Source organism: Piliocolobus tephrosceles, chromosome X (assembly GCF_002776525.5).
Source record: "Piliocolobus tephrosceles isolate RC106 chromosome X, ASM277652v3, whole genome shotgun sequence".
NCBI classification, from domain to species: domain Eukaryota; kingdom Metazoa; phylum Chordata; class Mammalia; order Primates; family Cercopithecidae; genus Piliocolobus; species Piliocolobus tephrosceles.
In genome coordinates this window covers 91,450,596-91,464,769 of record NC_045455.1, presented here as the reverse complement: position 1 = coordinate 91,464,769, position 14,174 = coordinate 91,450,596, and the positions used below count along the sequence as shown (strand labels likewise).

Below are 14,174 nucleotides of genomic sequence, written 5' to 3'. Positions count from 1 at the left end.
CTTTTTTTCTTTTGATTGAGCCATCCATTTCCTATTTCTGTTTATTTTGAAAGTTTTCATAATAAAGATTAATTTTTTAAAACCACCAAGATCACTAATCCTGTACTAACAAAGCCCACGATCTCTCACATCCAAAACAAAATCCTTCTGTGAGAGCCCATTTTCTGAATAGTTTAAAACACAAAACATCCCTATTTCATTATATGAATGCTCTTGAGATTTTAAGAATATATCTTAGCAAGGAATAGACAATACTGAATTCCCTTTCCCAACGATATCTTAATTTAAAAATAGCACAAAAATTGACAGGGTGTGGTGGCTCATGCCTGTAACCCCAGCACTTTGGGAGGCTGAGGCAGGTGGATCACTTGAGGCTAGGAGTTTGAGATCAGCTTCGTCAAAATGGTGAATCCCTGTCTCTACTAAAAATACAAAAATTAGCTGGGTGTGGTGGTGCAGGCCTGTAATCCCAGCTACTTGGGAGGCTGAGTCAGGAGAATCACTTGAACCCAGGAGGCAGAGGTTTCAGTGAGTCGAGATCACGTCACTGCACTCCAGCCTGAGCAACGGAGGAAGATTCTGTCTCAAAAACAAAAAACAATAAACAAACAAAAATAGCACCAAAATAAATGAAATACTGAAACTCATTTGTTACAGAAAAGAAATCGTGTTTCCAAAGCATCAAAAACAAAACCCAAACCCTGGAAGGATACATTAAACAACTGAAAAGTGATGACTTCTGGGGCAGAGGCAGAGATGAGTATTCTCAATTAATACTTCTTAACATTGATGATTTTATGAGCCATGGGAATGTATTGCCTAATCAAAAATAAAATTTAATTTCAAATAAAATAATTTAATACACACTTCTCGTATTTGAAAGAAATAATGTTACTCTTCCATGAAGAATCTTACACTAAAGCTTTAAAAAGGAAAAATGAGCTGCTCTTTAAGACTTGCTGACAGTCCTGTATACCGCGACGGTATTTTCCAGGATCAACCTTTGGCATTTTTAAAACATGTTAATTTCTCCTCCTACTTCTAAACAGGTTCTTACTTTTCTTTAGACAAACATTAAAAACTTGAAATAAATCTGGAGTATTTAACATAAAAGCAAAAGACTCCCTGAGGTTAACTTGAAAAAAAGCTCAAATCAAGGAAAGCCCCTTCTATTTTTCATTTTGTGTCAAGCCACACATTTAAGTCTTTACTTGAAAGGTGATGAATTTAACAAGGATTTAGAAATCTTCACATCGTTCCACTCTTCTAACTCAAACTCAGCCTACGATATTTTTCCTTTCTTTTCTCATCCATTACCTGTGCGGCAGCCTCCTCTTGTCAATCAAGATTACTGAAGCCTCAAACCAAAACTCTATCATTTGCCAGTTAAGCTACTTAAAATAGATTTTTAAAACCTGATTCTTATAACCTCTTCTGATGCATTTCTGCATCCCTTTTCCTGGTTCTTTCACTGAGTTAATAGCCAAATAAATAAATTAGTATTAAAACTTTAAGATAAGCGAAAGCCCCACATGGATATCTGGCAGACTACACTGCGTTCCCAGCACACCTGGTGATTTCATGGACTTAGCAAGCAGGTGGAAGACTCCATCAACCAGTGAGCACTGCAAACATGTCATGCAAAAACATGGCATTCTCCTTCTAAAAAAAACTCATCACTGGATTGCTTTTCATGGTTACTGGTCTAGATACAAGCTTGATTAGGGGCTATGAATTAATATTTACTGAAGGTCCAGAGTGTTTGTTCTTGCAGAGCTTTAAATATGGTTGACAAGACACATTTAACGTCCAGAAGAATATATTAGCAGGTCAACTTTGCAGCACACAGGCTGTTAGCACAGCGGAGCCAGGAGCTACACAAGGCTAGTGCAGACTCAGCGGCTGCTTCGTGGACCCCTGGCAGGATGTCACAGGTGTGTAAGACAAACCAGGGAGGCAATGGGAACCCACTGCTCCCCCAACAGAGGTTCTGCCTCTGAGACAGAAAGGGGTTTGGCTGGGATAAACTGTGGAGGAAGAGCAGGCGTGGAAGAAAAATCAGAACAAATAAATGTCAGTAGAGATGTTTCTCTCTGTAAAACAAAAGTAGGTTGTGATCAGATGCTACAGTGCACCCAGAGCCAGGCTTGCGGGCTGTAGGCAGCTGTATTTACACTCACTGTTACTTAGATGCAAATTAAGGGGTGGGTTAATGCAAACTGGGAGAAGATTATTCAGAACTTTCTAGGAAGGGGGTGCTAACTTCTGGGTCATTGGCCATGGCACTTGTAAACTGTCATGGAGCTGGTGGGTGTGTCTTATGCTAATAAGCAGTGAGGGCAGCCAGAAATCCCTTTCCTTGCCATCTGCTGGTCTGGGCTGATTTCTTTACTTCATCCTGTCTGCACCAGATTCTGTTGGACAGGAGGTTGTGACCAGAAAACAAGTCCTGCTGATCTCCTACCTTGGAACCACCATTTGGGCATGCTATATTTACAGAGTATAGTTAAATGAAAAAACTATCACATTTAAGGCTAAGGCATTACTGAAAATAATCAGGTATGGGGGACATATGAAAGGAATACCAGATAAAAATGAGAGTAGTAAAAATTAGAATATTTAACATTAAATTAGAATATTCAATATTTTAAATATTTAGAATTAAAATTAGAATTCTAAAAATTAGAATATCAAATATTAAATATATTTAATTTACATTACTGTCCAATGTCAAAAATCAAATGCTTTACAGAAACATGGAAAGTACAAATAAATTTTACTACATTGTTAACAAGTGAAACAGCCAAGACAAATCTTTGACAGAATTTTAAAAGAGAAATTTTATTTTTTAATGCAACTACAAGGAGCAGGGTTTCAAGTTCTGCAACCAGAAAACAATTTTGTGAAACAATATCTTACATTAAACTATAATATATTCTAAACGCTTGTTGTTTACCATAAACAAATTATTATAGATTTTGAATAACAGTTTATCTGTTTTCACTAAAAAGAAGACTGATGCTGAATTTGAGATACGTTTTTTAAAAATGGTAGCTAACTAACCTGGGCAACACAGCAAGAATCTATATCTCTGCAAAAAAATTTAAAAATCGGCTGGGTATGGTGGTGTGCACTGGTAGTGCCAGCTACTTGAGAGGATGAGGCAGGAGGGCTGCCGGAACTTAGGAGGTTGAGGCTACAGTGAGCCATGATTGTGCCACTATACTTTGGCCTGGGCGACAAAGTGAGACCCTGTCTCTAAAAAGAGTTGTTTAATGAAAAATAAAAATAAAAAATAGTATCTGACCAAATATTCTTAACTAAAGGTTAGGAGACAATTATGTCTTGTAAGTAAAAATGGTTTTGCAAACAGTGATGGATGCAGCCCAAAGAGAGGAAAATAAATGAAAATTAAGCAAGTAAGTGCTTCAATACACTCATTGATCTTAGGCTACCTCATCCTGCCGGTATAGAAAAGAACATAGAAAGTTATTGTTTTCTATTTTTATGACAAACGCCAAAATAAATAATTAAGCAATTACTTCTTATTTTGGAGAAGTACCTACTATGCTTTACTTGATGCTTCAATAATGCATAGTCATAAAAATATTTTAAAGCTTAATACCAAATAAATAAACACATTATCACAGTGCATGCTGGTATGCTTTAATGAAGAAAAAACCAAAAAACTTACATTTTCTTCTATTACCTAAATCAATCTTAACTCTGCTACTTAAACAGTGTATCTCAAAAATTAATTACAAGAGAAAAATGTTAACAAGTTATTAAAGGGTAAGATTCTGAACTTTTTCTTTAAAATTCCTCTTGGGCATATAAAGTTGCTTGAGCTATAAACATTTTAAAATGTGTTCACTGTGAAAACAGCTCTATTTCTTGGGTTTATAAATAAATATAAAAATTACAGAAATGGTGTGTATGTAGGGACAGAAGGACATACCTACTTTTCTCCAATATAATAAACACAGGAGGATACAGAAGCCAGAGGAGTACTTCTGTCAGCTTAAGTTCCTTAAATCTTTATTTCATTTAAATCCTTCCAGATGGACCAATAACGTTTTGCCAATATATGTGTCCAAATAAAAATGATAAAACATAAGAAAATAACGTAGCGCCACGCCATGTGCCGCCTTATTCCTTTACTGGTTCAGTAAACACATGCTGAGCCCCTACTCCGGGCCAGCAACAGGACACAACAAGGATTCCAGCAATGCTCACAGCCTAGGAAGAACCAGAAAGCTACGCAAGGGCGGGACTGGAGAGGGACCAGATTCTAGAGTTTTAAACAAGGAAATGATACAAGCAGCTGAAGAATACGTGAGTGAAGCAGACCACGCCAGCAGAAAGGATGGTGTCAGGGGAAGGATTTGTACTGTGGGTGACTCAGTGGATGACAGTAGCTGCCGAATAAACATCAGTTTCCTTTTTCCTTTTCCTCTATGGGTATTTCTTGAAAAACTTACCTTTCTGCACGAATCACGCCACTGTAGTAGGGGGGGTCCCAAGGCATTACTTCCTACAATGGAATAATTAATTCACTGTTAAGGACAGCTATGCACAGCTACTGACTCTTTCTCAGTTTTTATCAGCAACGTGGCCAGCTTATAGAATGTAAACCAGCTACTGTTCATGTAAATCAGAACAATTTTATAGAATCCCTTAAAAAATTGATAGCTTGGCAGAAAATACCTGGCTCCTTATTTTGACTTCCCTGTAATCAAAGGATAGCAAGGTATAAATAAGACCTACAGAATTTGGGGAAAAGGCAAACAAATGTCATTCTAAAGTGGAATCTAACAAAAGTAAACATTAATGAATTATATTAGCCATAATGAAATTTTTCCCCAAATGTAACCCATGCATTAATCCATAAAACATACTGCAGGTAAGATGAGTGCACTAAAGGTAAGATTAAGGTTCTTTCTAAATCTAAGCAAGAAGCTTTGGGTAGATATCAAAAATGAAAGCAACAATTTAAAATGTAACCAAGGCAGAATTAACTCTAATCTTGGCAAAGAAAATATGTCATAAAGAAGCACTACAGGACTAGTTGCTTTTGATGACTGGTATATAATACTGAAAGAAGGGAAAGCTTGAATACTTGAATGAACTGTCCTCCTTCTAGGTGTCCAGGTGGACAAAAGAGTGGTTAAGAGACCAGCCTGTGAAGACAGACTGCCTGGGCTCAAGTTTCCAATCCATACTAGACTATAAACTGCATGACGACAGGGACTTTGTTTGCATCCTTCCCTATTACATTCCTGTACCCTGAACAGTGCCTGGCACAGGGTAATCACTCAGTAAATACATGTTGACAGAATCAACAGTTCCTCCCAAATAAGATTGCTGAATGTACTTAAACTATGAAGCAGAGTATCTGGCATTGAATAAGGGCTCAACAAATGTTAGCTGCTCTCCTCAGTACCATTATCCTTTAACATTTCAGTTTAGGCATAATCTCCTCCAATAACAAGGTGTTATTTCCCATATTCCATGGTAATACTTATATCAAGGGATGTATGACAACCTAAGATACTTGTAGGCTTATTTTCTTTCTCCCCATGAGTGCCTGAAGGGCAGGGACTGTGTCCATGGAATCCTAGCCCCACAGTGTTCAGGTCTTGGCACACATTTTCTCTAACAGATGATTATTTACTATCTGCTAGATGCAGACAGAGTGCAGGTTGTAATGAGACAAAAGCAAGAGGATGATAGCCTAGGCAGCAGAAAGGCAAGTGACTCAACAATCAGAGGACAGTATGTCATGTCTACATTGTGCCATGTAAAACACAGTCCACGAGAAGGGTATTTAAATCACAGCGGAAGGTTAGGAAATGTTCTCGAGAAGGCAAAGTCTGAATTGAGTTTTATGACAGGAGCAGTTAATGCAGATGAGAAAGGGGGAAAGGCATTCCTGTAGGTGGTGTTTGTAAATGACTGGAAGCTGCCCACCATGCCATATTCATGTGGCCAGTATGTAAATACTAATTCAAATTAAAGAATCAAAGAAAGCAAAGCAAGGAAAGAAAGCAAAACGAAGTGAATAGAGATCACATGAGCACTGCACAGTTATTAGGAGAGAGCAAAGAACACAGCCTCAGCTTGGAGGGGCAGCAGAAGATGAAGCTAGAGAAGCAGGCAAGGGCCAAATCATGAGGGCTTGGCGGGAGCAGCAGGGCAGTAGGAAGGGAAATCAGAGAATAACCGGGAGCTACTGAAGAATTTTAAACAACAGTGTGAGAAGATCAGATCTGCTTTTTAGACAAATCCCTCTGGTGGCAATTCATTCATTTATTATTCATTCATAGTTCAAATAAGTGCTGACGACCAATTCTATGCCTAACACTGGGCTACAACCATGGTTCAACTGTCTGAATCCAAGATGGCTTTGAGTAGAGCAAGAACAAAACGCTAGAAACCAGTGTGGCATTCCCAGTGACCATCTGGGTGAGAATCATGATCCCAACCCAGGCTATGGCAATGGGTACAGGAGAAGACACAAGAGTTCACAGGACGGGAGAATCTGCAGGAACTAACAAATGATGATGGGGGAGGGCAGTGTGCAGTGCCTGGAGATGCTTGTTGAAACACAGATTGTGGAGCTCGCCCCGGTTTTTGATTCAGTGGGTCTGAAGTGGGGCTCAAGAATTTGCATTTCTAACAAGTTTCCATGTGATGCTACTGCTTCTGGTTCAGGAACCACACTTTGAGAACCACTGGTCTGGATTAAGTACAGGCCCTGATTAGAACAGCAGGGTGAATGGTGGCACCATTCACCAAAACAGGGACTTCATGAGGAGACTGGGCATTTCACAAGTATCTGCAGAATAATCGTATCCATAAGCTATATACAAGTGTCTACAGATAACAGTTTAAAGTCATACTCACTTTTACTGAATTAGCTTTTGGCAACACATTTTATTTTTTATTTTTCTGTTTCTATAGTCACCAAACTAAATTCTTACCTATTATTTAGTCTCCCAAATGAGACTACCTACCAGGCCAAGGTGTGCAGATGACTAACACTAGTTACTTTGCTAGACACAGCTCCCTCCATAAATTAACAGACTGACATGCTACTCTACACATCACTGAGTTTAATGGGATTAATCTGTTTCCTAGTGGCTGTATCTGGGAAGCTAGTAAACAGTTTGTAAATCTGCAAGGCCCATTTCCCTAAATCTTCCTTATGACTATGGCTCTGGCAGCAGCAACTAAGCCAAGAATTAACAACAGCATTTGGAAAAGAATGGTGTAGACAACCCCGGCAATCCTGTAGTGCCCTGGAACCAAATGGGAATGAGTCCTAATATCTGGAATCTTGACACTTTTGAGGGCACTCCCCCAACCACCTGGGCAGCATTCTGGCCATAATAACACTTGTCTATACTGCTGGACCACATAAGGAAGATCATACAATCATACGATTGAAGACGACACTTACATGTTTTTAGAATGTGGTATACTTTGTTAGTCAAATACTGACCTACTCAACTGGGCATCATAAATTAGCAAACAAATAAGCAAATGAACTGCAATGTTAACACTGATGGTTAAAATGGCCACCTGCCAGATCAAGCCTCCACTGAGTCTCCTTAAAGTCTGCTTCAAACTGAGAAGCCAACATTCCACAGAATGAAAGCAGTCTTTGCATGAATATATACACATTGTGTTAGTGTATTTACATAAAATATGTCAACTCCTCAACAAAAATGCTGTATGTACAGGCAACATCAGTTTGGGACATAAGAATCAAACATTTCAACATCTTTATTCACCAAAACTGAGGATCAGAAACAAGACTAAATGGACCTCTAGCCCATCACAAGAAAGTTCCTGTACCACAAGACATTGATTTCAGTTGATAGACTGTCTATAATAAAAATATTCCAACATACTTACAGAATTTTGAGGATTCAGTTTCATTTTCATCTCTCGTATCATCGCAAAATCTTTTAGAGTTCTACAAAACAGGTTTATCATTACTTGTTAGGACAAAGTTTTAATAATTACATTACAAAAGGACTAGCTTGCTTATGTTACATTCCAATATTCATAAGAAGATTAGATATAATTAGTAGTGCACATGTAAATCATTATTAATCCAAATTTTACCTAAGTGTCATGAGAAATAACAATATATAAAGCAGCATATTCAATTTCTACCTTGAAAAGCAGCATGGTGGATATATGCCTCAAGAGTCCTAAAGCTTGGAAAAACTAGCAATGTCATTACAAATATGCAAAGTATTAATCAGCAAACTTTAAATCACTACTTTTTGCTATACCTTTTTAAAGAGACTAAACAAATTAACTTCTAGAAAGGAATTTTATCATTGGCTACATTTAAGATTTCTAGTCATTTTTCCCCTATAGAAAAACTCTAGCTGGTCAATAATTAAATAAGTGTTTAATATTTGTACAATATGACATGTATATTGGAATTAACTCTTAACTCCTATAAATACCTGTAGAATTATGAAGCTATGCTTGCTCAAAAAATCTATAGCTATGTAGAGAAAGACTACTAACACTTAACTGAGTAAAGTAGGATAAATCCCCAATAAGTGCATAATTAACCCTCTTCATTGTATCAAAGACACAGTGGTTCACCAGGATTATTAAAAGAAAATTTTAGAATTTATAAACATAATCCAAACTAGAGAGGAATGAGTTCTGAGGCATGAGTTTATAGTCCAAAACAGAAATGTGAGCCAAGATCCAATGTGTTGGTGTAGCCAAAAAAGGCAAACACAATTTTAGACAGCATCACAAGAGAGAAAGAGGAAATATCATCCTTCTTTTACAAACCATGACTGCTTCTTCCTAGAATCCTTAGTACCTAAAGGTGTGCTGCCTCTCAACTAAGTCCTGGAAGAGGGCCAGTGAAGGGCAAGTGCATGACTGAAGGCACTAAGCAGGGGAGGGGCAGGGGAGGCAAGAATACAGGTTGAGCCTCCCTAATCTGACAATCTGAAACTTTCTCAGCACTGACATGATGGTACAAGTGGAAAATTCCACATGTGATGTCGCGTGACGGGTTGCAGCCAAAACTTTGTTTCAGGCACAAAATTATTGAAAACACTGTATAAAATTATCTTCAGGCTATGTGTATAAGGTGTATATGAGACATAAATGAATTTCGTGTTCAGACTTGGGTCCCATCCCCAAGATATTTCATTATGTGTATGCAAATATTCCAAATTTCCCCCCAAAAATGAAACATGTGTAGTCCCAAGCATTTCAGATAAGGGACACTCAACTTGTATATAACAAACGGACACACCAAAGGCAGTAAAACACTTCAGCCTGAAATTACAAATGTTGAGACAGAACATTCTTAAAATACTACACAAAATCAAAAAGACACCACATCCACGAGCCTCCTGTATTTAGGCCAAAAGAAGAGAAATACTGCTTTATGAACTTGTCATAAAATTCATGGCACAAGTTAAAATAAACAGTTTCAAAAACATTTTGGTAAAGACTTTTAAAGTGCAAATGAAAGACGAATTTCTAAAAACAATTGTTTAATGAAAGGGGACAGTCCACGTTTTCAAGAATGGCACGTTAAGGAAGACAACTATGGCCTTTCAAAGCATGTCTCATAGTGAGACAGGTCTGGTCCTATATGCCAAAACTTATATTCTAGGTCACTTCCTAATTTTTTATAAATCAAGTCTTCTTTAAAAGGACTAAATAACCTTAACCAAAAAACTAAATAGTGGAATAAAAACTAACCTTTCAGAAAGTTTGTCAGATAGTTTCTCAAGGAACTGCATGACAGTCTCTAAAATGAAATCCAAAAGAAATATCTTCAATTATGTGAAATAAAATGAACATATCTGTTAAAATTATTATGTGATGATCATAATCTATATACCACAATTCCCTTAAAGTGATGATTTTCAAAGGGAAGTAGAGCTACTAACATATACCAAACATACAGTAAATACTTCTAGGTGGTGATGAACTTTTAATCAGAAAAAAATTAAATTGGCATACTAATAATCCACAGCCTCAGATTATATCCCAAAATTAAAAGAGTTAATGGGACAGGCGCAGTAGCTCACGCCTGTAATCCTAGTACTTTGGGAGGCTGAGGGGGGTGGATCACCTGAGGTCAGGAGTTCAAGACCAGCGTGGCCAACATGGTAAAACCCCGTCTCTACCAAAAATACAAAAATGAGCCAGGCGTGGTGGTGCACGCCTGTAGTCCCAGCTACATGGGAGGCTAACGCAGGAGAAGAGCTTGAACCCAGGAGGTAGAGATTGTAGTGAGCCCAGATTGTGCCACTGTACTCCAGCCTGGGCAAGAGAGTGAGACTCCATCTCAAAAAAAACAAGATAATTGGAAGCTAAAGAAAAAAGTCCAAAATTTCAAGGTGTTTCTATCCATTCCTATGTGTAAGAAAAAACGTTCTTAGACATGTCTGATGTTTTCAAAGTTGTAAAGAGATATCTAGACTCTGCTTTGTTCATTAAAAATAGGTGCAGCGTAGAAGTATGATTCACTGAAATAAATTTCTCAAAATCAATGTTTTTCTTGATAACAATTTTATTTTTATATACAACTATAGAATAATCTATTCAGGATAAATATGAAAAAAATAGCAAAATAAGAAAAATAAATTTTAACTTCCGATAAAATTTTTTAAGTACTTTTATTAAAATACCTCTGCTGTAGTTGTCATAATCTACAAACCCATAAAGGCAGTGTGGTAGGATTACCACCGTTTCCCACAAGAAGAAATGTTTTATGAGTATTTCTTAATGTAGCACTTTTTATCACTGACTTATGTATACAGAGCTTTCATATGTATTTTAGCTCACTACAAACACTATGTTTATATTTTCCAGATAATCTTTTATACAGTTTTAAGTTTCTTGCCCTCTCTTCAGTTTAAGTTACCTCCTTTTGAGTGAAATAAAAGGCTAAGGAAATAAATAACGGTGGTTAACCTAAACCCAAACCATGAGGTTTCTTGCCACTGTTAATACTTAACAAGTCCTGTGTATACGAATTCTGAAAACACTGGCTCATGTGCCATATGAAACAACAATTGGAATTTTGGGGAACAAAACCATTATTTAGTCAACAATGAAATCTCATTTTAGGATTATATTCCAGGTGCCATACCAAACTGTTTTCAAATGAATCCCTCTGTATGCTTGCATACGTTTTATCTCTTAATAACCCTCTTTTAACATTCATCCATCTTATTCTTCCAGTCATTTTACATGTGAAGAATCTGCCTCAATCTTTTTTTTGAGACAGAGTCTTGCTCTGTTGCCCAGGCTGGAGTGCAGAGGTGCCATCTCGGCTCACTGCAACCTCTGCCTCCCGGGCTTCAATCGATTCTCCTGCCTCAGCCTCCTAAGTAGCTGAGATTATAGGCACCCGCCACCGTGCCTAGTTAACTTTTGTATTTATAGTAGAGACGGGGTTTCACCATGTTGGCCAGGCTGGTCTCAAACTCTTGACCTCAAGTGATCTGCCTGCCTCGGCCTCCCAAAGTGCTGAGATTACAGGCGTGAGACACTGCACCTGGCTTGCCTCAGTTAGTGTCCCTAGAGAATTGTCATATTAAGACTGAATTTGAAGCTCCCTGAAAATCACTAAGTGCCTCACCGCAGTCACCTCCTCATTCACCGTCCACATGAATGCCCGCCTTAGCCTCAGTCAGCCTTTCCTGCCTTCCTCTGCTCGGCGGAGCGCTCACTGACACTGTGCATGACCGTTTCATTTCCCTCAGGGTGCCTTCAACAGCCACAGACGCATCTGACAGACGCCCCGAGCTCTTATATCCCATGGCATTGTTTTGTCTGTACTACTCCATCAGCACCGAAAACGTGCCAACCTGTATTATCATTTCTCTTTTTATATGCATATATCCGGCTCCTCAACTAAGCTTTACATCCTCAAGGACCCGGGGCACATCTTATGTGACGACATGCACAACAGCCCCCTGCCAGTACATCAGCACACCAAGCGCTTAGTGCACAAGGCTGACCTGCCAGTCACGGAATCTGGCGCTGGGCGCTGCAGGTCCAGTGAGCTCCATGCTGCTAGAGCCGGGGGTCATGCCCAGCCCTCCTCACATCTGACCTGGCCACAGCATGAGTCAGCTGATCTCTCCCTTCTCCTGTAGACAAACCTTCTGCGTGGCCCCCAGGACCACACGCTGTGATCACTTTCCACCTCCCTTACTGGCCGTTACATCTGGCAGCGTTAACTAGCAGTTCCTCACATGCCTGCCTCTTAAACTTGAAGGCCCCAGAGCGCAGTCCTTGGACTTGTTCTTTACGTTCAGTCTCTTAGTGGTCTCAGAGTCTCATTTTAGAGGTTCAAACTTACATCTGAAGCTCAGAACTCCACACTCTATCTAACTGCCTACCCAACTTGGCCACTTGCACCTCATTTGGTGTCTCCAACTTAACTTGAACCAAACCAAGTGCCCGGTCCTCCCAATCTTAGTTAACGGTAGTAACTCACTCTTTCTAGTTGCTTAGGTCAAAAATGTTGGCTCCCTCTTCCAAATACCACGTACCCAGAATCAGATCACATCTTACCACCTTCCCTGCTACTACCTGGTCAAGATGCCAACATTTCTCATCATAGTTACTGCAAAACAGCATCTAAACAGGCCCTCTTCCACCCTGGCCCTGCTGCAGTCTTCTCTCAGGAACAGCAGCATTGACTCTCACCATTAGCACTGGAGTCCGATCTCTCACTCCTCTGCCCCAACCCCCACAGCGACCTGTTGCACTTGCGTCGTCTCTACTTAATGCCGCCCCTTGTCAGCCAGTTCCCACCTCTCGCCACTCTCCTTGCACACACTGCACTTCAGCCACTCCGCCCTCCTCAAACGCGGCATTTTTCTGCCTCAAGACCTTAGCACTTGCCAGTGACTCTGCGTGAAACCTTTCTGTCCCCAGGAGCCACAGCCTCACGCCTGTTCCTGTCAAGAGCGTGCTCACATGCCACATTCTCAGTGAGCCCTCCAACAACACTCTCTAAAACTCCAACACCAGCCTACATGCCCACATTCCTTATCCCCTTCCCTGTTCAGTTTCTCCACAGCTTGCATTAACTAATAACATACCACATACTTTATCTACTCATTTCGTTCTTAACTGTCTTCCCTTGCTCACAAGAATGTAAACGGCATAAGGATAGGGATTTTGTTCTGCTTGATACACCATGACTGAGAATAGTATCTGACACAGAGTGGGCAATCAGTAAATATCTGCTGAATTAATAAACAAAAATGGGATGTAGATGATATAAAACATAGGGCATTAGGTCTCAAGCAGCCTATGGAAAACCATAAATGTAGAATGTGTTTAGGCTTCAGTTCTGCCACATTTTAGCAATATAACCTAACCTTAGATTCCTTATCTGTGACATGAATACAAATACCTACTTCACAAAGCTGCAGAAGAAGGAAATGACATAACAACAGAGTAAGCACTGAATGATATTCTAATATTATTTTTTATATAAATATAAAATAAAAATATGGTACTATTATAATCAAACTGTTGACAACAGTGACTACAGAAACACATACTTTCCACCAAACTGATACTTACAAAAAAAGAAAAAACATACACTAAAAACACACATTTAATACATAACATACATGTTATATCTGTTTAGGAGCTTCGATTATATGAAACAAATTATAAGTGTTTTAAGGGTTTAAGGACAAAGGGGTCCAAGGAAAGTAGAAAAGTTTAACAAGCTTCATGAAAGAGAAGTTTTGAGCTGAGCACTAAAAAGCGGGGTAAGATTTTAACAGGTAGACTAGGAAAAAAAGCTGCTCTCTGTCGGAGAGTGACATGAGCAAGGGAACCCAGGCCACAATGAGTGACACACGCCTGCGGCTTGACCGAGAGCCTTGACAAGTCAAGGGCAACAGCTGTTTATGAAAGAGTAGGAAGCAAGATTGAGTGCATTTAGAGAACTTTGGAGAAGAGAAGAACATGCTAGGGTGAGAAGGGATAAGCACAGAAGGAATAAAGATAAGCGAGGATTCAGGTTGTGATCTGCCCCTAGTGTCCCCTCTGTCCGTGACCTGCCCCTAGTGTCCCCGTGTCTGTGACCTGCCCCTAGTGTCCCCTCTGGCTGTGATCTGCCCCTAGTGTCCCTC

General features: G+C 39.3%; 1 protein-coding gene across 2 annotated transcripts in view; it reads right to left on the bottom strand.

The window, feature by feature from the left end:
• Window positions 1-14,174, bottom strand: part of MIPEP (mitochondrial intermediate peptidase) — a 152,327-nt gene that overhangs the window by 116,879 nt on the left and 21,274 nt on the right. For both annotated transcript variants that reach the window (XM_026454224.1, XM_026454225.1), the window contains exons 8-10: window positions 9,760-9,808; window positions 7,921-7,981; window positions 4,482-4,534 (exon numbers count right to left, since the gene is read on the bottom strand). In XM_026454224.1, the coding sequence (XP_026310009.1) occupies window positions 4,482-4,534; window positions 7,921-7,981; window positions 9,760-9,808 (163 nt within the window). The remainder of the gene's footprint in view (window positions 1-4,481; window positions 4,535-7,920; window positions 7,982-9,759; window positions 9,809-14,174) is intronic.